The following is a 25,841-nucleotide window of genomic DNA, read 5'->3' on the forward strand; positions in this document are numbered from 1 at the left end:
TTAGCATTTGTGAGCCCCTGGATTCAGTACTGCAGAGGAAGAGGGGAAGGAAGAAGAAAGAGGGTGAGACACACACGGGGAGAGAAAGAGAGAGAGAGGGAGGGAGAGGGAGGGAGGGAGAATGAGAGAGAGAGAGAGAGAGAGAGACAGAGACAGAGACAGAGACAGAGACAGAGGGAAAGAGAGAGAGAGAGTGCCAGCCAGGCAGCCAGCCAGGCATGGTATCCCACGCTTCTAACACAGCACTGGGAAAGCTGAGGCACGGGATCACTGTGAGTTCAAGGCCAGTCTGAAATGTATAGTGAAACTGTCTCAAAAAGACAAAAAAGAGGATGGGAGAAAGAGAGATGGACCAAAAGAGAGAGGGAAGAAGAGGAGAGAACAGGAAAAAGGGCAAGCACGTGTCCAAATAAAAATGCATAATTGGGGGTTGGCGGTTTAGCCCAGTGACATAAGCACCTGCCTGACAAGCATCAAGTCATGAGTTTGATCCCCATTACCACAAAAAAAGCATAAATGTTCATGAACAGCACTTTCTCTAATGGCAAACTGTATAATGACTCACATGTCCATTAAGAAGTGGGTAAACAAACTCTGGTACATCCATAAAATGGTATATTATTCTGCCATACAAAAGAATAGTGTGTGTATATATGTGTGTGTGTGTGTGTGTGTGTGTGTGTGTGTGTGTGTGTATGTATAAACCTGCAAAACATGATGTCAGTGGAAGAAACTCAACAAAACTGTATGTGAACTCTTTATTATATATCTAGAATAAGCAAGTTCATAAAGACAGAAAATGGGTTTTTCACTGGTGGTCAAGAAGAAGGAAGAATTACGAGAAACCTTTTCAAGTTTGGGGTTTCTGTTTGCAGTGAAATTGTGGAATTAGTGGACATGGTGGCTCAACATTGCAAATCCTTTAAAATGTTTATAGGCTGAATTTTATGTAGGTAAATTTCATCTCAGAAAACTGAAAAATACTATAGCAACATATTGGGATTTTTACTTTTTATTGTTAGTGCATATTTATTATAAAGAGTACAAGTTCACTGAGGCATTTTCATACATGCATGTAGCACGCAGGAAATCAAGTGGACAGTGGTGAAGATGGACAGCCGAAGAATCCTGAAGCCAATGTGAGGATTAGAATTCTACAAAAGGAGATCAAAGTTTTGTGAGGATTAGAATTCTACAAAAGGAGATCAAAGAAGAGGGGTCTTGAATGAGGAGTCTTGGATCATTGGATTAAGTTTTGGGGGAAAGGAAGCAATCTAGAACCAACAGTTCACTCTGTAGCAATCCTGGCTTAGTTTTATTGGTCTATATAAATTATCAAGTGAACATAAAAATTCTCCTCTTTCAACACTAGACAATCTCACTCAGGTTAATTTTGTGAAGAAAAATAACACAGAAATGTGATCTACTATTTCTCCACTGAGATTTGTGGTATATGTGGTTATTTGCACATCCATTCAAATGAACAAATGAACACTTGTAAGATGTTTTATGATCCCATGAGGTCCAAGTCCAATCTTGCGCCTTCCTTACTGGTTAATTCCATCCTCTCAGGTGCAAAACCCTTGTAAAACAAGCTTCTCTGTGGCTCCAGGCTAGTGCTCAGAAGGGTAGCGTGTTCCCCCTGTGTTTGGGCAGGGAGCATAAGGACACTTGTTTTCCTGACAAACCAGATTGCAGCACAGCTGGGAATTTCCTGCCAGATCTGAAACTGCCTCCTTCTTAAGATGGAGATTCTGTCAAACGACACACATAGAATTCTCCTTTGTCAGATTCGGAGCCGTGATGGTGAGTTTTATTTTAGTTATTTGCTCTCATTCAAGCCTGTGTATGTGCGGCACGACCCTATCAGTCTAGTGCCTGTAAGGAAAATGTTTGCACCACAAAGTTAGAATAGACCCCCAGCAGGGACCCCAGGAGTTCCATCTGGAAATCTCATTCCAAAATGTGTGTCTCTAAGGAGGTCTTAGCCACCAATTGCTCTCAAGTTAATTGTTGCTTTGTCTTTTTCCAGTGCACTCTAAGTTTTGGACACTATCTCGGTTCCCATATTTCTCCTCTTTGTTTCTTATATTCCTGGGAAAATGTTTCCTGCGTATTCGGGTTTTTATCTGTTTCTGTTAACTTCACAATTCTGACTACTGCTGTGATCATATTTCCACCATTTTCCATTTCATTAGAAAGTCATTTATTTGCTTGCAGCAGCATGGACTTAACCTAAGATCTCATGTATGCTTGGCAAGCACTGTGACACTGACCTGCATCTACAGGCCTTTTGCAAATTTTGTTTTGAGACAGGGTCTTACTAAGTGGTCCATGTTGGTCTTGAATGTGGGTCCCTCCCAAGTAACTGGAATTATAGGGAGGTCTAGCTAAAACTCACTTATTTTAAAAATATAATCAGAAATTGGTTTTTGAGGAATGTGACACTGACATTCTAAAGGTAATAAAAATACAACATTGTAGAATTGAAAACTCACTTTGGCTGTGGAAATCTAAAATACTCCTAATATGCATAGTGAAAACATTCTGATATGTACTAACTAAAGGTTTAAGGAGTGGAGCCGAGCTCCCAGTTATTGTGACCATGCTTCTGATTCTGATTCACAGTAATCCTCAAAACTATTAACTTGATTACACTATTAACTGTTATTTTTAAAAAATTAAACAATCATTTAACTAAGTTTACAAGGTCACTGAGGTCTACCCCATGCAGTCTGGTAAGGAAAGGAATCTAATTCTGGCCATGAGCAGGGTCACATTAAGTTTACCCTCACGTGAGCAACATACACATTTTCCTGAGATAGACATATCACTCTAACTCTAACCCACATGGAATCTCTGAGTTTTCTCTGAGCATAAACATATTGTGTCTGCTCCAAGCAAGCTCACGCACTAAGTGGCCATTATCTACCCGGGAAAGCCAGTCCTATATAACCTCATCTAGACATGAGTCTGCTAACTCAAGTTTCTCACAAAATCATGCCAGTGTCTCTTCCTGAGAAGAGAATGGGAAACTCTGTTCTCTCGAGAACACCTGGCCTTGGCAATCTATATAAAATCTTTTTGAAAAGCAACAAACAAAAATAGCATGGAGTTTGGTGTTTGAGTCAGACACAAAAGTTTTTAGGAGTCATTTTTTATATAGGCACATTATAACAAAGGAACTCTGTGAGGAAAGGCTGACCACATGAATTATAATTCTGATAATGAACATTCATGATTATTTCATCAGTATTTAACCACATAGAACCTATTCATCCTTATATGACTGGAAGGGTCCCTTCTCCTCCTTACAACATTTTGTCCCTTTGTCAAAAAGAATGATGAGAAAATTCTAAGCTGCTCATTATAGAAGTCATTTGCACACAGGGAGTAAGCACTGTACTTTCTCTGAATGCACTGGATCTCAAGTTCTGTAATTAATACTGAGGAACTCATCTAAAAGAAGACTAGCTTGTAAGAAAGTGCATCAAACTCAACCAATTAGTGAAGGGGTTGAACACATGGAGATGAAAATTTAAGTGAAACAGTTTTAACTTTCAAAGAATATTTTGAAGGAAATAATAATTTTCAAGTATTAGTAGTATTTCTGACTCAGCAAACATAACATACATAACTAACAGCAGTTTTAGATGAAAAAGTGAATAATTTTTAAGTTACTATAACTTCTGAAACTAGAGCACAATCTTCTAATGCAACAAGAATTCCCTATTTGCAAATATATTCAAATAGAAAACTGTACTGAGTTTTTTTAAATTTCAAACAGAAAAAAAGAAATAACAGTAAGAAAAACATTTCCAAATAGGCTAATGGAATGGTAAAAAAATCAACACAATGTACATTGTTCTAATCACAATAATTTCTCAGAGTACAAGATATGGGCATAAAACATTGTCCAGAAAATTCTAACACAAAACTTTCCCTTCAATGAACCAAGAGAAACCAGCTGTATAACTAGCTTAACTGTCTGGCATTTATATATTATTTCCTTTTATCTTCTTTCCCTTTGTCCCATTACAGCTTTCCTTATCTTTTGAACAGTTTCTTCCACATTCATATTATCTATTGTATATTTTGAATCCTGTTTCCTTTTTCAGATTCTCACACTGGTGAGATAATATGATGTTTACACATGTGGGTTTGGTTTGTTCCACTGACACGTATGGTCTCCAGTTGTATTCATTTACATATAAAAAATCAATTTTATCATGTTACAACTGAGTAGTTTTCCATTACACTTTTTTTAAAGCACATTTTTTAATCCTTTCCTCAGCTGATGGGCATTTGTATTGTTTCCGTGATTCAACTATCAGAAATTGGGCTGCTATAAACATGTGTGCACATACATAAATGCAGCATAATATTTCTAATTCTTTGGGGAAGATACCCAGAAAGGGAATAGCTGGGTCAAATGGGACCTCCAATCCTAGTTTTATTGAGGAATCTCCATATTGATTTCCACAGTGGTTGCACCAGTCTACACTCCAACCGACAGTGGAGAAGGGTTCCATTTTCCCCACAGCCTCTCCAGCATTTGTTATTGGTTGAGTGCTTGATGGCAGATATTCTTTTTAGAGTGAGATACAATCTCAGTGTTGTTGTAATTTGTGTCTCTTGAATGACCAGTGATGTTGAACATTTTTTCACATATTTATTTGTAATTTGTATTTCTCCATCTGAGAAGTATGTATTCATCTCAGATGCCTATTTTTGAACTGAGTTTTTGAATTGGGGGGGCTGATTTTTTTTAGTTCCTTGTAAGTTCTAGATATAAGTCCTTTGCCTGATGGACAACTGGCTATAATTTGTTCCCACTATATGGGTTGTCTTTTCATTTCTTTCATTGTGAAAAAGCTTAATAAGATGAGATTCTTATTAAAATTATTTGCTGATTCTTTATTGTATGTCCCAGGTGGTCTGAATTTTGTTCATGAAGTCTCTGCCTAAAAGTATGTCTTCAAGATTTCTACCTATTTTCTCATCCAGTATATTTAATATTTCTGTCTTAATAATTAGATCTTTGACCCATTTTGATTTTAGGTTAGCACATGGTGATAGACATGTATCTAGTTTTATTCCTCAGCATGTGACAAACCAGTTCTTCCAGCACCATTTATTAAAAGATTATCTTCCAGTGAATATGTTTGGCTCCTTTGTTGGACACAGGTTGTTTAGTGTGTTTAGGGATGCACCTGCATCTTCCAATCTATTCCATTAACCACAAGGTCTGTTTCTTTCCCAATACCATGCTGATTTTAGCACATTAGCTTTGTGGTATATCTTCAAGTCAGGAATTGTGATGCCTCCTGCCTTGCCTTTGTTACACATGATTGCTTTTGTTATTCTAGGTCTCTTCTAGTTCCAAGTGAATTTTAGGAATGTTTTTTCTAGTTCTGTGAGGTATGGTAATGGTATTTTGATTGGGATTGCATTAAATCTGTATAACAATTGTGGGAGTATGGCTATTTTCACTGTTAGTTTTTCCTATCCATGAACAAGGAATATCTTTCCATTTTCTGATCCCCTTTTTACTTCCCTTTTAAAGAGTAATGTAATTTTCATTGTATAGATCTTTTACTTCATCTGTTAGATTGATTACTAGGCATCTCTTTTTTTTTTGATGCTATTGCTATTGTGAGGTTTCCCTAATGTTTCTATGTGTGTTTGTTGATTGTGTACAGGAATGCTATGGATTTCTGAGTGATGACCTTGTATCTAGCTACACTACTGAATTTGTTTATTAAATCTATGTACAATGGTGGAGCTTTTAGCATCTTCTATGTACAGTATCATGTCATCTGCAAATAATTATAATTTAACTTCTTTCCTTCCTGTCCTTATTTTTATTTGTTTCTCTTGTCTAATTTCTTGGGTCGATTCCAGAACTATACTGAATAGAAGTGGTGACAGTGGACATCCTTGTCTTGTTTCTGACTTTAGAATGAAAACTTTAAGTTTTTGGCCTTTAGTATGATGTTAGCTGTTGGTTTCTCATAGATGGCTTTTATGAGATTGATAAAAAAAAGTCTTTCTATTTCAGTATTCTGTAGTGTTTTTATCATAACTGAGTGTTGAACTTCTGTCAAATGCTTTTTCTGCATCTATTGAGATGATCCTGTGACTTTTGTCTTTGGTTCTGTTAATATTGTGTTTTGATTATTTTTGTCTCATTTCTGGGACAAAATACTTTACACTCAAAATTACAGAAGGAAAGACTTATTTAACTCACAAATTGTGGAAGTTTCAGTCCATAATCAGCTGGCTCCAAGGAAGGGCATCATGGGACAGGGGCAACCCTTTAAGGCTGAAGAAGACAGCAAAAGCAGCAAGAGTGAAAAAAATGAGGAATAGCAAACCTCTTTTCCTCCCTTATATTGTAAGCAAGCTACACCACTAGGGTGGGTGAAGCACTCACACCACACCATCTCTATGCTCTCCTCTTGTACAGGCTAAGGATATTTATAAAGTTAGGATCCTGGTCACCTGCTGAAGCACTTAGTTAAATTTCTGACCTCAAGGTGACACAATGAACAACATTCTGGAGTCATAATGGCTTGTACTCTACACCCCAGGATGTAGAGGCTCTGAGTTAAGCTTCCAGACTTCTCAAGTTCACACAATATATCAACCATATAATATGGTATATTACATTTATTGATTTGTGTAGATTGAACCATCCCTGCATTCCTAATATGATTCCAAGTTGGTCATATTCTTGATGATTTGCTGCATTCTGTTTGCCAGTAACTTATTGAGGATTTTTGCATCTATATTCATTAGAGAGACTGGCCTGCAGTTTTCTTTTTTGGTTGGGTTCTTCTCTGGTTTTGGAATCAGAAATCATTTTAGAAGTACTGCTTTTCTTTCAATTTCACTAAAGAATTTCAGCATTAGTGGTATTAGTTTCTCTCTAAATTTCTTGTAGAATTCAACCATGAATTGCTCAGGACCTGACAGCTTTTCTTTGTTGGTAAATTTTCAATTACATTTGCAATTTTATTGGCTGATATTGGGTTATTTATCATTTTTATATCTTCTTGATTTTGTTTTGGCAGTTGGACTTTGTCTAGCAATCTTCTGTGTTTCCCATCTTAAAATGTAGGTTCTGGTAGTAGGCACTGGTGATCATCTAAATTTCTGCGAGATTTGTTGTGATTTCCCTCTTTTCATTCCTAATTGCTTGAATTTGACATTTTTCTTTCCTCTTTTTGCTGAGGCTGGCCAGTGTTTTATCAATGTGATTCACTTTTTCAAAGATTCAAGTTTTCAATTCATTGATTCTTTGTATTCTTTTTAAGTCTCAATAGCATTAATTTCTCCTCTTATCCTCAAAATTTCTTTCCTTGTATGAGCTTTGGGTTTATTTATTATTGAAAAAATATAAATTAAGCAATTTAAGTGCTTCTTGCTAGTCTGAAGTAACACACACAAATTAAATGTTACTTCAGATAAGCCAGTATTAACCATAGTATGAAAGTTTTTTTTACAGAAATGTATATTCAAATTCTTAGCCCACTTCTATATTGTGTTACTGGTTTTTGCTCATACAACTTAAAAACAACAATAGTTATATAAATTTCATGTGCTGTTAGAGAAAACAAATTCTAAGCACATCTAAAAGCCTGTTAGACATTTCTAAATTAGCTCCGAGTAGGAAGAACCCATGTACTCCTTGGTCAGTTGTAGTTCTTCAGGTCTGAGACTGGCAGATGAGACTCAGCCCAAGAGGCAGAGTAGCGCTGGGTTTGTCAGTTTCTTACTCATCTGGGAAGGGCTACCTCACAGGTGATTCTAGGTCATAGAAAATGCTACAGAGGCACAACTGCCTACATTTTTCCTTCCATATTCCTTCCCACTTTGTATCTCTTAAAGCTTTGTGTCACTAAAGTGTATTGAAGAGGAGGAAAATAATACTTTTCTTCAAGTCTTATGGAGTTTATATTTGGGGAAGACCCTTATGATAATTAAGCATAACAGAATGTCCTACAAACACACCCCTTTACTTTTCTACTGTCAATTGTTACTTTCGTGTAGCAGTAGCTGCTGTGTGTCTCAGTACCTTCCCCTAAGGGAATACAGGAAACAATCTTTGTGTTTGCCCACTTGGTATGACAAAAGGCATGGTGTGTGCACAGCAAATTTGTGAAACCAGGATTTATACTCACATGATGCTCCATGGAGCAGTTTTTTTTGTTTGTTTGGTTTTTGGTTTTTTGGTGTTTTTTGTTTTGTTTTGTTTTGTTTTTTTGTCTTTTTCCTTTTTATCGGTACTGGGGATCAAACTCATGACTGCCTGCTTGCAAGGCAGGCACTTATGCCGCTGAGCTAAATCCCCAGCCCCTATGGAGCAGTTTTTGCATGGAATATGCTGTTGTCATGTATGAAGGCCACATTAGGTGTGATAACTGAAGAAAAGATTTTTTCTTTGTAGAGTACTATTGCTATTTTCACTGTAGTTTATATAGGAATTCATACTCTGTTCTTTTTTTACTCTGTACACCAAAAATCAGTGTTGAAAATTTTGATGCTTTTATAAATAGAAACATTCAGAAGATTAAACACGTGTTTGACACACCTGCGCTTATGCTCCCTTATAAAATCGTGCTGTGCTGTGAGTAAACACAGATGAACAAGTGAAGAACAAGCAAGTGTAACAATGTCTGAAGTCCAAATCATGCAGGAGAAACCTTGGAGAAAATTAACCCATGACAGTGGCTTAGGGCTTATCTGATACCAAGAGAGAATGATAAGTCTTAGACAAGCAAGAAGGCAAAGATGAACAGTTTCAGGTCTCTGAAGGCAGGAAAGTATAAGAAAAATATATGAGAAGAAAATAAAAGGGGAAAGTATACTTTCAAATTCCTTTGGTCTGTCATTGACCCAATGTCTCTGGGAAAAGAGAGGCTATACCTTCCTCAGTGTGGAAAGAGGTGTGGGTTGCATATAATTGTTTCCGGTTTTTTTTTTTTTTTGCCCTTTAGATTAAAAAAAATGCTAAGGAGGCATGTTTTGAGTTCCCAGATTTTGTTTTCCCTACGTAGTAATAAATTATAGAGAATAATGTGTAGTCCATCATGGAAAATATTTATTTATTGTCCATAGAAAACAAACTCTGGGCCTGAGAAAAAAAATATATATGTATAACATTCCCCAGAAAGCACAGGGGAGTGTTTTCAACTTCAGGTTCATATATGAGAAAGTTTTAAGTTCACTTAGCACCTTTACTCCTGCTACTTCAGCTTTCATCTGATGAAGTATGAAAACTTGTATAGTATTTAAAAAGCATGTGTTTTATGGCAAAAAATATAAATTTTACTTTCCTTTTTCAGTTCAAATTTTTTGAAGTATGCAAAGTACATAATACTTTTGCTTTTCTCTTTTTATTGCATCTCTGACTATCCTCTAAAAATACTCATGAGAGAATTGGTATTAGACTTCCTTGATCTTAATTTACAAATTTCTTTTCCTTTTCAATGTTTGAAGAATATCTTCTTACCTGTGATTTTTGTGTGTTTGTTTCAGCAAAACAATTGGATTATAGAGGTGAGTATTTCCTATTTTCTCTCATAAAAGACCGTGTCACACACACCCTGGTATTTTAATGTATCAGGCAGGGAGATACCATGTTGTATTCCTCTATGGGGATTGCACATTGTTTTCTAAATTCAACAAAAATTTTCTCATCCTGTTTAATATCAAAGATATATTTTACCATAATTTGAGAATATCGTGATGAGTGCTGCCCAGGTGACATCACTGCACATTGCATTCTTTTAGATTTGATGGCGCTGCATACAGTAAATGCACACATTTCAACAATAAATTAACCCGCTCCCCACCACACCCCCAAATGTTCATTGGAAGTCCTATTTCATCTTACTTTCTTCTTTGCCATGCTTGTGATTCTGTGCTAATTAGCAAAGACTTAAAAGAGAACGCAGCAGGGTGAGGATGAGCTGCTTCAGAGGCTCCTGAGTCACCATGGGCAGCCTGTGCCGCAGCTCCTCGGCCTGTGGTTGGGCCCCTTGGCCAGGGTTGCAGCTCCTCACTTCTGCTGTCAGGGCACAAAGCAGCTTGGGCCACACACACGTGAACAGGGACGGCTAAGGTTTATGAGCACTAGAACTTTAATTTTATGGAATTTTGTGTTTTGAACTATGATTCTCATTCTTATTCTTTCAGTGATTTAAAAATACAAAATTCCTTCTGAAATTATAGGTTCCCTAAGACTACCTGTCAGGCTTCACTTTGCCCCAAAGCTGTCATTTGCTAGGCCCGCCCAGATCAGGCTGGCTCTCTGGGACAGCAGCAGTAAAGGCAGGCCTGGAGCTGATGGGGCTCCTTCACTTCCCAGGAGAGCCCGCAGCCCTCTCCGCCTTGGCCTGACCTGGGACATCCATCTCCACCTGTCTTCAGTGACTGCCACATCCCCCTCTGGGTGGCTCCAAGGAGAATGAGGTTCTCCCACAGGCACAGGATGAAACTTGGTCACATCCTGTATAGGACTCCATTTCGTGGATAAAACTTCTCTTCAGAAAGCACAAGGTCTGTCTGGATGTTAACAAGGAAATTCTGTGGCATTTATTTTTCAGAATACTTTGTCAAAGTGGACAACATAGACACCACCAGTACAAATAACCTTCTCCTGTGGATTCTGATAGCCTTTATTCTTGTGACCAAAACTGAGTATGACGCAAGTGGTATGTTTTTAAGTATGCAAAGTTACGATGTCACAGAGAAGCTGCTCGCTGCTGTAATAGGCTTCGAATCGGTTTCTGAATAGGAATGAAAGATGAGAAGGATCTGCTCTTACCGTTACAGAAGCAGGACTGTACACACAATTGGCAGTCTCCCGCTGTTATTCACGGCTCACTCTTAACGAGAACTGCTTTATTTCTGGGAAACAGTAGTTAAGACAGATTTTAGTAAGCCATGAGTTCAAGTATATCATTTTTTAAAATGTAAAGATTCTGAATAACTTCCTTAAAATTTACACATTCAATAAATCAATCAATCAATATGGTTAACAAGCAAACACACAATATTTGAAGGACTTAAAAAACTGACCAAATATAGAAATTCGCAATGAGAGATTTTCTATTTATCTGTCTGTCTGTCTGCCTACCTGCCTGGCTTCTAATTTATTTCAGTTACTTAGATTAGAAATAACTGATTTATGCTTTAAAGAGTCACATTTGAACTTCATATAAGAAAGCATTTCATGATGGTACCTGTCTCAAATATTGAAAATGCCTGAAAAAAGGCCATGAATCCCCTACCACTAAGCTATTTCATAAAAATCTTAATGGCCATATAGAGAGAGCTTATATCAGCAAACAGATGTTTACATTGTTATTAATATTATTAATAAATTTATGGTATGTATTCAGCTTTTACAGTATGATACTCCAGATGGCAGAGACACTAACGAGGGTGCCACAGTGAAGCAGATTTGCTTACCCATCACCTCACTGAGCACTTCTTTTGGTGACAAGAGCAATTTTAAAACTTACTGTTTGACACACCTACATGCTATACAATGTATTCACTACCTTATTCTTGTGCATTAGCTCTCCACGGTTGTTCATCTTATGCACCTGCTCTGTTGTATCTTTTGATCTCCACTTCCCTGTTTCTTTCCTGTCCTCTCTACTCATGATAACCAGTTTTACTCTCAGTCTCCTGGAGTTGGTGGTTGGTTGCCTGGTTGGTTCTTAGATTCTGAATGAGAGTGAAATTGTGCAGTATTTTCTTTTTTGTCTGACTTATTTCACTTAGCGTGAGGTTCTCCAAGTCCTTCTCTAATTCTTAAGGCTGAGTAATGTAAAACATGTAAAAATTACATTTCTGTTTCAAATCATCCATCAACAGACAGTTAAGTCTAATCCCTCACTTGGCCACTGTGAGCCAGCCCCTCTGATATTTTTTTGCCATTACTCACAAATTCAGGTTACAAAATCAAAAATAAATAAGTGGTACTACATCAAATTAGACAGTTGTGCACAGGAAACAATCAATAAATGAAAATTCAACCTATAAATTGGGGGAAATGCTTGCAAATCACATATTTGATAAAGAATTAATACACAAAAAGTTATAAAACAATGTTACAATCCAACTGCAGAACAATGACTAACCTTTTCAAAATAGGACAGAACTAATGTTCAGACCTTTGTTCAACAAAGGTATACAAAATGGTCATGTGTGTATGAGCTTATGATCATTAATTATCATGCAAATGCAAATTAAGATATTATAAAGTATCACTTCCCAAACCACCTTATATCTGTAAGGATGGATATTATTGAAAGGAGGAGAAAGGAGAGGGGGTGAAGGAGACAAGGAGAAAGAGAGGAGAAGGAGAGGGAGAGGAAAGGGGAGGAGAAAGGAGGAGAGGAGAAGAGGGCAGGGGAGGTGGAGGCCGAAGTAGAAGGAAGAGATTGCATGTGTTGGCAAGCATATTCAGGAGTCAAGGGAACTCTAACGCTATAAGAGGAGACAGAGATTTCTAAATAAGATGCAAGATTGAATTAAAATTTATCATAAAGAATGAGTAAGTGTTAAAAAGTAATCTTAAATTCTCTAGCAAGTTAATGAGAAAATGTTAGGCTATTCATGAATTTAAGCTATTACATTTTTCTAAATATTTTGTATCATTGCAGAAAATAATATATAGTATCTACAAATTCAAAAATCTTAAATGTGCATAAATATTCAAAAAATTACATTTTTCAGCATAGATTCAAAGAAGAAACTGTGAGTCAACGATGATTGGAGAATAATCCCATGAAAATTATTTTAAAAACTAAAATGCTGAATTCAAATAAATACTAATAAACAAAATCAAGAAAAAATTTAAATTCAATTTAAATGTATATAAAGTGAAAATAGTTTTAAAAACTGGATGCTGGTATATACAGGGGGCAAAATTTGAGCAGATTTTTTAAAACTTCTAATCATACTTAAAACAATAATTTTACTGATAATCTCACAAAGCATCTAGTAACACAATCTAAGGGACTCAAATACCTATCTATGAAAAAACCAACTGCAGACATTTCACGGAAGGCTACCACTCAGCAAGCAACAGGAGAGCTGCTGTGCTACTCCAGGTGAAAATACCAAGCAGACTTGGCTTTGGTTTTGTGGCTCTTGCGTGAGGAAAACTTTGTAACTTTGCAAAGGAGAAACCTCAAAGCTAAAGAGTGACAGAGATGTTTTGGAGAGGGGGTCAGGCTCAGATGTAACGCTCCATCCACCATATCCATGTATTTTCATGTTCACACTTCCCATACCCTGGGAATGCAACTCCATTTTCCAGGGACCACACGTGTACAGCGCTGGCTTCATGAGCACTTAACCTGAACAGCTGTTTGGAACACAAAACTGAGAATGGTCCTATTCTTGGATTCTTGGTGTAATGATCCATTGCCGTTATTGTGAGAATTCCAATAATTTTAATTTGAACATTTGTTTCATAAGACACTCCACTGAGAAATTGGAGCACACGTGTAAGCAGAGGAAACACACCAGCAGGCAGTGCTCACATGAGGTAGTGATGCAGAACCACCCTACCCAAATATACAGGGCTGGGGATGGAGCTCAGGGCACGGCACCTACCTGGCAACCACGAGGCCTTGAGTTCCATTCCCATACAAAAATAAATAAATAAACCGGCTCAGGGCTGTGGGCATAACAGCTGGTGCACACACACAGCCTGGGCCAATGAACAGTCAGGTACCTGTGGGGGTCAAAGAAGCCATGGTGCAACAGAATTGACTGGAACTGGCTTGGGCCTGTTTTTGACAGCAGCACTGGCAATAGCAGGGGCAAGAGTGGTATCAGAGGCCAGAGTTATGGGAGAGAGGAGGAGGCTTCCATGGCACAACAAGAGAATCTGCAGGGGGAGGTCACTGCTGGGTGCCCAGAGGCTGCACCATGGCATCTGCACACATACTGATGCCCCAGCCTGAGAGCTGAAGGAAAAACTGCCAGAGATTACAGTAGATTTACCAGCAAATAATTTCAAACTGAAATCGCACATGTGGATAAGAAAATAATTGTACGCAGTGTTTTTAGAACTCTTCTAAGGATTTAGAATTTTAGGTTTTCAGTACTAGTAAAACATGGCACAGGAAATATCTAGGCTTACAGAGGGAAACTAAACATTGTCATATGATGATCATGCAAAGGTTTGAATGGAGCTGACACTGATAATAAAGACACTTTTTACCTTCATCTCCTGTAATTGAAGGTACAACAATATAATGCATGAAAAGGCATTTGAAGTATCTACCAATCACAAAACCACTTAGAGCCACCTGTAAAATCTACATGAATTACAAAGAAGTCAGAGAGACACTGCAGTGCCACTGAACACATTTGCTGTGAAGGGCAGAATTTTTTTTTTCTTTGAGACAGAACCTCGCTATGCAGTTCAGGCTGATCTTGAACTTGCAGTGATCCTCCTGCCTCAGTCTCCTGAGTGCTGGAATTACAGGTGTGAGCCATCACACCTGACTAGGGCAGCATTTCTTGAATGAGCAAATGAGGATCTTTGTAAATAATTTCTCTATCAAAGCAAGGTGAATACTGGTAAAACTTCTGAATGAGAAATCTGGAAATTAACCAGAGATTTGCAACAGTTTAACAGATTTATTCCAGAAATTAAATGATCTTTTAGAAAAAAAAGTACCTGTTTATACTTCTTGACCAGCTCCCATCCTTCTTACCTCCAACCTCCACAGTCACCTGTAAAATGAGTAACCTTGAAACCATAGTAGGTGTGAAAAACAGCAGAAGCCAGAGAACTGACCTATTTGGCCTGTCTCACAGTTCCATGGAAAAACAACGTTTTCGGGCTTTGTCATAATGTGACACCGCATATAACATGCTTCATAGCAAAATCCTATCCCCAGAGAACGGGTTAAAACAGTCAGCCTCAAGGGTGTAATCTGAAGAAGCCAGGGATGTGACACCTGCGCAACTAAGACCCAGAAGAAATATTTTAAAGGAAGTTCTCTCCTGAGAGATCTCCACAGGGACATCTAGGAAGCTCTCGCACGTTCATGGACCTCCAGAAGGCTACATGCATGCGCAGGGCTGTATGCATGCCCAGGAAAATCTAAGAGGGCCTCAAGCCGCGCTCCCTGAAACTGTACCAGCAGAAAACAAATGTTAAAGCAAAACTTCAAACTTCATGAGCATTGAGGTTATAACCTAATACACAGAATTTCTTAGGAAAAAAGAAAAAGAGGTATTGTTTGAGACATTTAAAGGATCATTAGCTGACTAATATTCCAACTAATCAGAGACTACAGCAGCTGCACATTCCAGGAAAAAGACAGCTGGACAGGGTGGTCCAGACCTGTAATTCCAGGACTCTGAGAGGCTCTGGGACAAGGCACTGCTAGACCAAGCCCATCCTGGGTAACTTAGCAACCTACCAAGATACCCTGTCAAAATAGGAAGGAAAGAAGGAAGGAAGGAAGGAAGGAAGGAAGGAAGGAAGGAAGGAAGGAAGGAAGGAAGGGAGGAAGGAAGACAAAAGGATGAAAAAACAGACAGGAGATAGGAAAGAACAAAGGTTGAGTGTGCTTGGGTATAGACCAGTGCAAATGTCCTGGGTTCAAATCCTACAATAAAATAAAAATAAGAAATGGCACTTCACAGTGTTTATCTCTAAAAGTCATTCAACTAAAAAAAAAGGGGGCCAGGGATTTAGCTCAGTGGTGCAAGCACCTGCCTGGCAAGTGCAAGGTCATGAGATTGATCCCTGGTACCAAAAAAAAAAAAAAAAATTTAAAGAGCTCCAACAGGCAATCTTGGATAAGAGAAGGGATTTGCTTCCCAGAGTTCCTGCTTTATCTGTTCTAACACTCCAGTCCTTAAGGTACCTCCAGACTCTTTTACATAATGGCTGTACTAATTCATACTCCAACCAGCATTTCCACTTCTCTGTACTTGTATCTTTATTCTTATCTTTTCATTTTAGTCATAATAATTGCAGGGAAGTGACATCTCATTATGATTTTGACTTGAATTTCCCAGGTGACTGATGATAATGAATATCCATTCACCCACTGGCCACTTACATGGTTTCCCTTGAGGAATTTATCTTACATCTTTTGCCCATTCTAAAATCAGATTGTTATTTTTATCTGCTATTGTGTTGTTTAATTTCCTTTTATATATCCTAGATGATAATCTTGCATCAGATAGTTGGCATGTATTTTCTGTTGTTCAGTTGGCTAATTCTTTGCTTTTTTTTTCTTTTTATCAGTACCAGGGATCGAACTCACGACCGCCTGCTTGCAAGGCAGGTGCTTATGCCGCTGAGCTAAATCCCCAGCCCCTAATTCTTTGCTTTTTTATTTCCCTCTTTTTATGGAAAAAAAGTTGTTCAGTTTAATGTCATAACTTTTGTCTGTTTTATTTGCCTGTACTTTGGTTTTCTAACCAAAAAGAAAAAAACTTTCCCAGACCAGTTTCAGAAAGGATTTCTCCTATGTCTTCGTGTAGCCTCAAAAAATTAAAAACAGAGCTACCATGTTACCCAGCTATAAAATCATGTTGCAGAGATCGCTAAACCCCGTCATATAGCACTAGTCACAGTATCTAAAATATATCACTAACTAAAGTGTCCATAGCATATAAATGAATACAGTAAAACCATGGTTTGTGAGCATAACTCTTTCAAGAAATATGCTTGTAATCAAAACACTTGTATATCAATGCCAAGTTCCCTATAAAGAATAACAGAAACCAGATAGTTTGTTCCACAATGCAAAAATATTCATATAATTTAATATTCTGTAACAGAATACAGAATATTAAAGAAAATACAAAATATGAAGAAATCAAACTGCATTTACCTTTGAAAACCTTCATGGCTGGTGCGAGGGAGAAATGGGAGAGGAGAGTTTTAGAGGGGACAATTTTCACTAAGGTCTGACTGTCTATAGACTCAATGGAATCTTTCCCTTTCCATGCAACTTTGACAAGGAACCTGTCCAATGACAGTTGCTTTTACCTCTTTTTGAGAATTTTGCAGAAATGTGACATTGCAGATTAAACAGAGTCATCATTCACACTGCTAATCTTATTCGATGGTGCTTTTCTACAAAATTCACTTGCATCTTTCTACAAAATTTAGTACTGTTTGCCACATTTTATACATTTTCCTAATCTCATTTGAAGTAAAGAACTTCTCTGCCTTTTTCTCTTCCTCTGCATAGATTCTTGCTGTTGGGAGATAATCACCCACAATAATGGGTAGAGAAAGAAAGGGAGAGAGAGAAAAGGAGGGGGAAGACAAGACAGAAATTGCTCCACTAGATGAATTAAAAGATACAAGAAGTGCAAAGGATAGAAATTCATAGCTGAGAAATATAAACTACTAAAAAAACAAATCAAAATTTTATAACTGAAAGGTACAGCATCGAAAATTTATTACAGAATGGTACAATACCAGATGGCGATGATCAAATAAATGACTGCAAAGTGAAAAGCAAGGAACATAGATAGTGAGCAGAGTTCTGGTGAACTCTGATAAGTTCAAGATTCTAATGCCTATTTCATTCATAGGATTTCCAAAATGACAAGTAAAAGAGATAACAGTTAAAACATTTTTAAAGGAAAAGAGTAGTAAAATTTTCTCAAACGTGATGAATGATTTAGATAGAATAATGCAAGCTCCTCATCAAAATGCAAGCAAAGTAAACTCAAAGAATATCTAGATATAAATTCATCACTAACCACACACAGAAGATTGAGTCTAAACCCAAACTAAAATCAAAATGGATCAAAGACATAACTTTTACAGCAGAAACAATCTTCCAGAAGAGAAAACAGGTAAAGTTCTTGAAGACACAGGCACAGGTAAGGACTTTTTAAAGAGAATATCAATGTCACAACAAATACTACTGAGAATCAGCAAATGGGATCCCGTCAAATATGAAAGCTTCTGCAAGGCAAAGGTAAAAATCAACAGAGTGATTGACAGCCTGCAGAACGGGAAAAAATTTGCCACATATTCTTCAGATCAAATACATAGAAAACTCAGGGCTGAGGATTTAGCTCAGTGGTACAGGTGCCTGCTCAACAAGTGTGAGGTTGTGAGTTAGATCCCCAGTACTAAAAAGTAAAAAACTAACAAAAGTTAGACTCCTCAAAATAAAAGACCCAATCAGACAAATCCTTATCTACATAAAGACACTTCACAGAAGGAGTACAAATGGCCAATAAATACGTGAAAAAAATGTTCAATATGGCTGGCCATTAGAGAAATGCAAATTAAAATCATATTGAGATACTTTCTTACACTAAAAAGAATGATTATCACCAAAACATTGAAATATAACAAATGCTAGTGAAGATGTGGGGAAAGAACTCTTCTACATTGTTGGTGGAAATGTAAACTATTGTAATCTTTATGCAAATCAGTGTGGAGAGTCCTCAAAAATTGAAAATAGAAATTCCATTTGATCCAGTCATCCTCTTTCTCATCCTCTTTCTAAGTATCTTCCATAAAATTGAAAATAATCATATGACAAGAATAAATGCATGCTCATTTTTTTATTTAAAAGAGAAAAACATAGAAAAGAAAAACAAATAGCAAAAGACACAACAAATCCAAAACAGTAACAGTGTAGGCCTTCAAAACAAGATGATAAGAATTTAACAATGGTTGTTATATTGCATATTGTCATCTTCAAAAGGGTTGCTTGGATTACCAGATATAGACATGCAAAATTGATCTAATCATATGATTATTAACTGTTCTTTTCCCAGAACTAACAGAATTAGTACTATAGTCATCTTAGCTATCTTGTGTGTGTGTGTATATATATACACACAAGCTTTGTCCTTTTCCTTTCCCCTTCCTTTTGTCCTTCTTTCCCCATCCCACTTACTTTTACCCTTTGAGGAATTTCTTACCTTTACACAATTTACACAATATTTATTGTAGATTTTGGATCTTATTTGCTCTTTCAGTTTTTTATGCTAGGGAGACAATATGATATCTACACGTGTGAGTTTTATTTATTTCACTTATGATTATGGTTTCAAATTGCATCCATTTACCTATAAAAGCCTCAATGCAATCCTTATTTATAACTGAGTAGCACTCCATTGTGCATACCCATGTGTAGAGTAGCACAGTTTAGAATAGCTAGATCTTGGAAACAGTGTATATGTCCATCATCAGATGAATACATAAGGGAAATGTGGTATTTATATGCAATGAAGTATTACTCTGTCATAAAAAAGATAAACTTGAAGCATTCATAGGTAACTGGATGCAACCTCAGAATATAAAGTTAAGTGAAATAAGTCAGACATGCAAGCTTAAATACTGCATGGTTTTCTCGTATGAGAAAATATTTTAATGTGTATATCAACTTATTTCACTTATACTACTAGTTTCTCTTAGGTCACTGAAAAGAAAGTTCTATGCATTATGTTTTTCTTTTGTAAAAGAGAATCTTTTTCTCTATGTCTTAAAGGGAGTAACTACTTTAAACATAAAGAAACACTGCATTAACTATTGTTTTCTTATTTTTTTGTAAATTTCATTACACTTTTGCATAAAATAATGAAATAAATTCATTACAATCATATTTCTAAGACCCAAGTACATAAATAACACCTGAAAGTCTCTAGAGAAAACTGTCATTGATTCTCACAGAGCAGACTCCAAACTAGGTGACCCCATTTCAGAAATCATTAGCAAGCACTAAGTTTTAAGATCTATGCCCAGCAGCATGACTACATCAACAATAACGTACTAAAGTTATACACTAAATTTCCAATGTCTCTGCACAAGAAAATGACAGCTACGAGAGGTGATGGGTGTGTTAATTAGCTTGATTTAATCACTTCACACTGTACACCTATAGCAAAACATTTCAATCTGCCCTAGAAATGTATTTTATTGTTGTTGATTAAAATAGTTAATTAAATGAATTGTTCAGTAAAGAAATCATAAGAGCAAGAATATAGAGATGTAACAACATTAAAGTGCTGAAGAAGAGACTATCAAGCCAGTATATAGTCTAATATGTAAATAAAAATGGATTTCAGCAATGAAGACAATGTATTACAGAAAGATACAGGATTAGTTACCAGAAAATTTGCTAGACAATCCATGCTAAAGTAATTCTGCAAGCTGAAAGGAAATTCTACCAAGGAGTAAATTAGAAAGTGCAGAATATTATAGATAAAAATAACGTAAAATATTGATCACTTCTAAAAATACTAACTTTTCCTTATATCTTTTTAAGAAAACATGAGGAAAGCAAAGGAAAAAGGAAGTAAGGATTTAGATTCATCCACATAAAAGGGTATAATTAGTAAAGAAATTGATGTGACTTTAAATTCACTGACTGGATCCTGACATTTTATTGATTTGAAACCACCACCCCAAACATTCAGAACTGAAGTAAACTTAGTCCTGGAATATATGTAAGGAATGCTCTGGGTACCGTGGCACTATGAGGAAGATATTTACCTTGAGGCAATTAGGATTTAATCCTTTGTGATTTTAGTTCTAAATTACTTCAGTTCTTTTATTTAGCCAAACTTTCTCTTGTTTGTTTTGCCGTTCAGAGAAAGAAAGATGATGGTGAGTTTCAAACCTTGATCCACTCACACTAAAGATAATCACTGCACCAAATCTACTTTTAATAACAAGCAGGCACGAGCACCTTCACCTTCACTTAGAATAAGTAACATTCCCTTCATAGTGTTCGTCTATGTAGAACTCTATTATTTGCAAAGTGCTTCAACTTACTTTGTAAGTTCCTGTTTGTTTTTCCAAATTGTCCAAGGTTTTCTGTAAATTCTTTTTTCAGAGCAATGGAAGAAATGGAAGAGAACAGAAGGTAAGGATTTTATTTTCCAGTTTTTAAAATAATTAAGTGTATTGGTATATTTTAGAGATACATAATGTTTGCATTCATCATAGGGAATCTACCTGTGCATATCATATCTTAGTTCTTCTTTTATTTTTCCCCATTCTGGCTCTTCCCTTCAACTCCTTCCCCCAATATACAAAGCTTTGTTTCCATGTTTTAACCTTTTCGCATTTTTTCTTTTCCTTCCTTCCTTTCACGCTCACCCTTCCTTAGGTCCCATCCCATTTGAACATTTTTTTTTCCTTTTTCACAATATCTACTATCCATTTTGATTCTTATTTACACTCTCTGTTTCTCACACCAGTAAAACAATTGGTGGGACGGTAGACTGCTGTGGCCACTGTGGAAATAGTGTGGAGATTCTCAAAAAACTAAAACTGGGGTACCAGTGGGCCTGCCTATACTCCTTCTTGGTATTTTCCCAAAAGAATGAAAATCACCATACCACAGTGATACGTGCACACCCATATTTATAGCAGCACCATTTGTAATAGCTAACTTTTGGGAAAAACAGCCCAAACGCCCATCACTCAATGAGTGTATAAGGAGATGTGGGTTTTTTATACTACTCAGCCATTTTGTGCTACTCAGTCATGAAAAGGATAAATGTGAGACATTGCTAGGTAAATGGATGCACCTTGAGACCACACTGAAATAAGTCAGACACACATGTAAACAGCTTGTTTAATTTTAATAAGAGTTTTACAGTTTGAAGCTCTTTCATTTCAATCTTTGATTTCTTTTGATTCCTTTTCAGTAAATACTATCAATGTAATGAAACTAAAAATATAAATGAGATGCTCATCTATATGATTTAATAATGGAGATGCCTTTGCTGACATGGTGTATTTCTCCAAATTCTGGAGGACTTACCAGCATGTTTCAGTCACTTAGACAGCACAGTGTAGGAGTATCGCTTTACCCTCTTTTTGTTATACTGGAACACTTTTCTCTAAAATTAAAAAATACAGATATCCTATACCTTCTCCATTAGAAGATAGTAAATAAAACTGGAAGAAAGTAATTCATAAGATCCAGGTAACACAGGATTAAGTTAATGAAAAGTAACTGGAAACTTTTTTTAATGTTTTACTCTGTTTATCTGATAATGTGAAAATTTTATTATGATAATGAAAATGAATAGAGTAATATGAGATTCCATATGCGTAAAAATAGTTTAAAAATTATAAGAGACATTACATGCCCGAAATATCAGCACATTTCAGAGCATATTCATAGAGTCACGAGGGAGTAAATTTTCCTGTATAAACTATGGAATATCTTACACAAAATAATGTAAAAAGCAATTGAGAATAAGAGTACATTGCAGAGTTTGGTACAAATCCAATGATAACAAATTATATAAATTTTCCCAATAGGACGTTTACTGCTACATAAACTTAGTAATCTGGGAAGTTTCACAACATACACAGAAGAGTTGTAGTCAACTACATCATCTATCTGAGACTTGAGTTGGTCTGAAATTTTTATATGCTGCACCTTAGATGTGCTCCAAAACAATCAGCTCTTTACCATCTTTTTTACACCATATAATCTCAAAGTGAAGCTTAATTTTCCTTAAACCAAATGCAGAGACTGAGGATGTGGACTGAATTTTGAAGAGAGCTCACAGCTACAGAGTAACTCATTAACAGCTTCAATTTTTAAAAAATCGTTCAAATTTATCCATAATGCTAAGGGCACCCAGCAATACATAAACCAAGATAAACTATTTTATTGCACAAAGTCATCAACTGTTAATAATTATTAGAGGATTCAAGTACACACATAGGACCCAGAAATATTAGTGTATCAGTCTCACGTTTCACCTGCACATGCAAATGATGTCAGGATCCTTCATGGTCATCAACCAAAAATCAATAAACAATAAATCGCAACCTGAAGTCAGATTTACTTTGGATAAAATTCCGACTGTGGAATGAGCATCTCCGAAAACTAACAGACAATGTGTCTTTTCTCTAATCTTACTTTCCTCTTCCAAATGTGTATAGTAATTAATTTTTGTCCACTTTAGATCATGAATATCATAAAGCCTGGTATGGAGAATCCAAAGAGTATCAATGATTTGTCAATACATTTTGCTTTCCATTTGTTTCACTCTGATTCTTGTGTATTTTTTATTTTTCAGATCAATTTAGGAAAGTGCATGTTAAAATTTCATGACATTTCCTGTACACAACCTGATCTTCCTAAAGTAACTTATGACTACTTCCTTACTTTTCCATTCCTCTTCCTGCCTTCTCATGCCTCTTTCATTCTCCACAAAAATATCTTTAATATTTATGTTTTCTTATAACTATAAATTCATTAACCTCTCTCTCTCTCTCTCTCTCTCTCTCTCTCTCTCTCTCTCTCTCTGCCACCGTCTCTTGCTCTGTCTCTTTTCCTAATTCTGTGCTTCCCCATAAATTAATTCACTTTGCCTCTAAAATGATTAGTATGTGATCCTATGGATTGCAATGTATATTATGGCCAAGATTTGCATCTTACTACTAACTGGAGAAAATAGACATGTTTTCATGGAATTGCTTGCATTTACCTATCTTCATGGAAGAAATTGTCTACGTAAATCCTTTTTGTTTTGTTTTTAAAATGAGTGATTTTCATGTTGTGGTTAAATTATAACTTCATTGTCATTAGATGCACGTATCTTAATTTTTATTAAATTCAATTTATACACATTTCTATCATTTCTAAGAACCCACTCCAAAATCAAATAGTATCAAGAAATATCCCATTGTACAATTTGGAGAGTTTTATAATTTACTGTTTGATTGAAATGTTTGATTTATTTTCAGTAAAATTATCAATGTCAGAATGCTAAAAATATGAATCAGAGATTCATCTATATGATTTAATAATGGAAATATTGCTAGCTTGGAGGAGTATTTCTGAAGGCGATTTGAGATTATTTTAAGTAGTTGGATAAGACAGCATAGTAATTTGAAAGCAATGTTTTATTCTTTTTTTTATCCTAATTTTTTAAATTTTTTCTTTAATTAAGACAAACATAAGAAATGACTAAATATTTTTTTAAAAAGAATAAGGGGGAGATTGAGATAAAACAGGACATAACAATATAACAATAGAGGTCAAAGCATGACTGTTTCAGCAACCTAGTACTTCACCACCACAACCCGACTTAATAGTAGTTACCATAGTGTCTGTCTTTTTCCTTGAAATATTTGGATAAAACTTCATATACTCTAGCTTCAAATATTTCCATATCAAGAAGCCCAGAATAAAGCCTTTCTAATTAATGAGTGAAAACTTTATAAGGCTTCAAGGCCACCTAATGAGATCTGTCTGGAGATTTCTCAAAAAGTTGGGACTGGAAATCCCATTTATTCCAGCTATTCCACTTCTAGGCATATTCCCAGAAGAACTGAAAGCATCATACCACAGTGATATATGTGCAATGTTTTATTGTAAAGTACTCTTGAATGAACAAGAAGTCACTAAGAAGCAAGCCCTCCCTGGGAATCAGTGCCATTCATGGGTCACTGGGGGTCATCCAGATGCCAGCCCCTCCTCCACATAGGCTGGGAAACAAGAGCCAAACCACCCACCAATCTCTCACTCCCTACCCCACCCATCGCCATAAGCGACCAGGTGATCAGAAGAAACACAGGCTGTGATGATAGCCATGGAGGTAAAATACAATTTGATGCTTATAGTGTTTGGAATTTCACTGATTTTTCAAGTCTAAAGTCAGTAGTCTGATCATCTATTCAGAGGATAACAGTGCACAATGTGGCATCTCACGGGGATCACCTTCTGAAGGTGGTTGGCACAATTAACTCCTTATCATCTTGTTTTGAAGTCCTGTATCATTTTCGTTGTTATCTTGGGCTGGGTTTTAGTCTGTTTTTTTTTTTTTAATTTTACTATAACCAATGACATTGACAGCTGTTTCAAGGATGACAAGATCTATTGTGGTAGCCACTTCAGGTTTAGTCTTATCTTGTTTGGAAGTCATTTATTGCGTTCATTACTTTGTTTTATTGGTTCTATTCTGTTTTGTTTGATTTTCACCAAGTCTGAAGATCCCTGCAGCTATTTTAAAGACAATAAGAGGTATTAGGGTAACCATTACTGATTTCCTATTATCTTGTTTTGAAGTCCTGTGTCACTTAACACTGATTTGTTTTAATTAGCTTTATTCTGTCTTATTTTGCTTAGTTTTATTCTCTTTAAAATAAAAAAGTTTAAAAAAATAAAAATAAAGTATTTTTGATCTACTGAAAATGTTTTTTTCTAAAACTTAAAAATATAGATAACATTCTCTCCACTGGTATATATTAAATTATGGAGAAGTAAATTGTCACATCTAGGATTCATTACTGTAAGCAAATAAAAAATAGCAACTAGAATCTTAGTGTTTTACTTCTAAGTTGAAGGCTATCTGATTATGTGAGAATTTCACAATGATAATCAAAATGAATAAAACAGAGAATGACAGAGAGGGCATAAGCTAAAAGCGTACTTTAAAAATTAGAAGAGATAGTAAATAAGTGAGATATTAGTACGTATCAGAACAAATTTTGAGGAACATAACATGAAACAGCGTGTGACGTCTCCCATATAAATCATATCCTCAAGAATGAGAAATGGGATAGGACAACAGAGGTGGATTTGAATAAAAACAAAGACATACACGTTAACATGCACATTTAACCACTTCCCAAGATGAATGCAAAATACATGAATGGCAATCAAATACAAGTAAAATTTTTTAAAAATTTAAAAAGAAAACAACATGGAGGTTCTTCACTAATTAATGTAAAAGGCAATGGACTAAGAGAGCATTGTGGCATTTGGTGCAAGGGACCAGTGACAGTAAGTTCCATGAGTTTCCCATGAGATATTCACTGGTGCATA

The 25,841-nt window shown here is 36.1% G+C and overlaps 1 protein-coding gene across 6 annotated transcripts in view; it reads left to right on the forward strand.

Moving 5' to 3' along the window:
- Positions 1-1,668: 1,668 nt before the first annotated feature.
- Positions 1,669-25,841, forward strand: part of LOC106028489 (butyrophilin subfamily 1 member A1-like) — a 47,778-nt gene continuing 23,605 nt past the window's right edge. For 5 of the 6 annotated variants that reach the window (XM_063239113.1, XM_063239117.1, XM_063239118.1 and 2 more), the window contains exons 1-4: positions 1,669-1,806; positions 9,544-9,564; positions 10,614-10,721; positions 20,877-20,906. In XM_063239113.1, the coding sequence (XP_063095183.1) occupies positions 1,746-1,806; positions 9,544-9,564; positions 10,614-10,721; positions 20,877-20,906 (220 nt within the window). In that variant the 5' untranslated portion in view covers positions 1,669-1,745. The remainder of the gene's footprint in view (positions 1,807-9,543; positions 9,565-10,613; positions 10,722-20,876; positions 20,907-25,841) is intronic. The other variant, XM_063239114.1, reaches the window with a different exon arrangement.

This window comes from Cavia porcellus, unplaced genomic scaffold, assembly GCF_034190915.1.
Source record: "Cavia porcellus strain 051 isolate PalLab524CR breed Dunkin Hartley unplaced genomic scaffold, mCavPor4.1 scaffold_28, whole genome shotgun sequence".
NCBI classification, from domain to species: domain Eukaryota; kingdom Metazoa; phylum Chordata; class Mammalia; order Rodentia; family Caviidae; genus Cavia; species Cavia porcellus.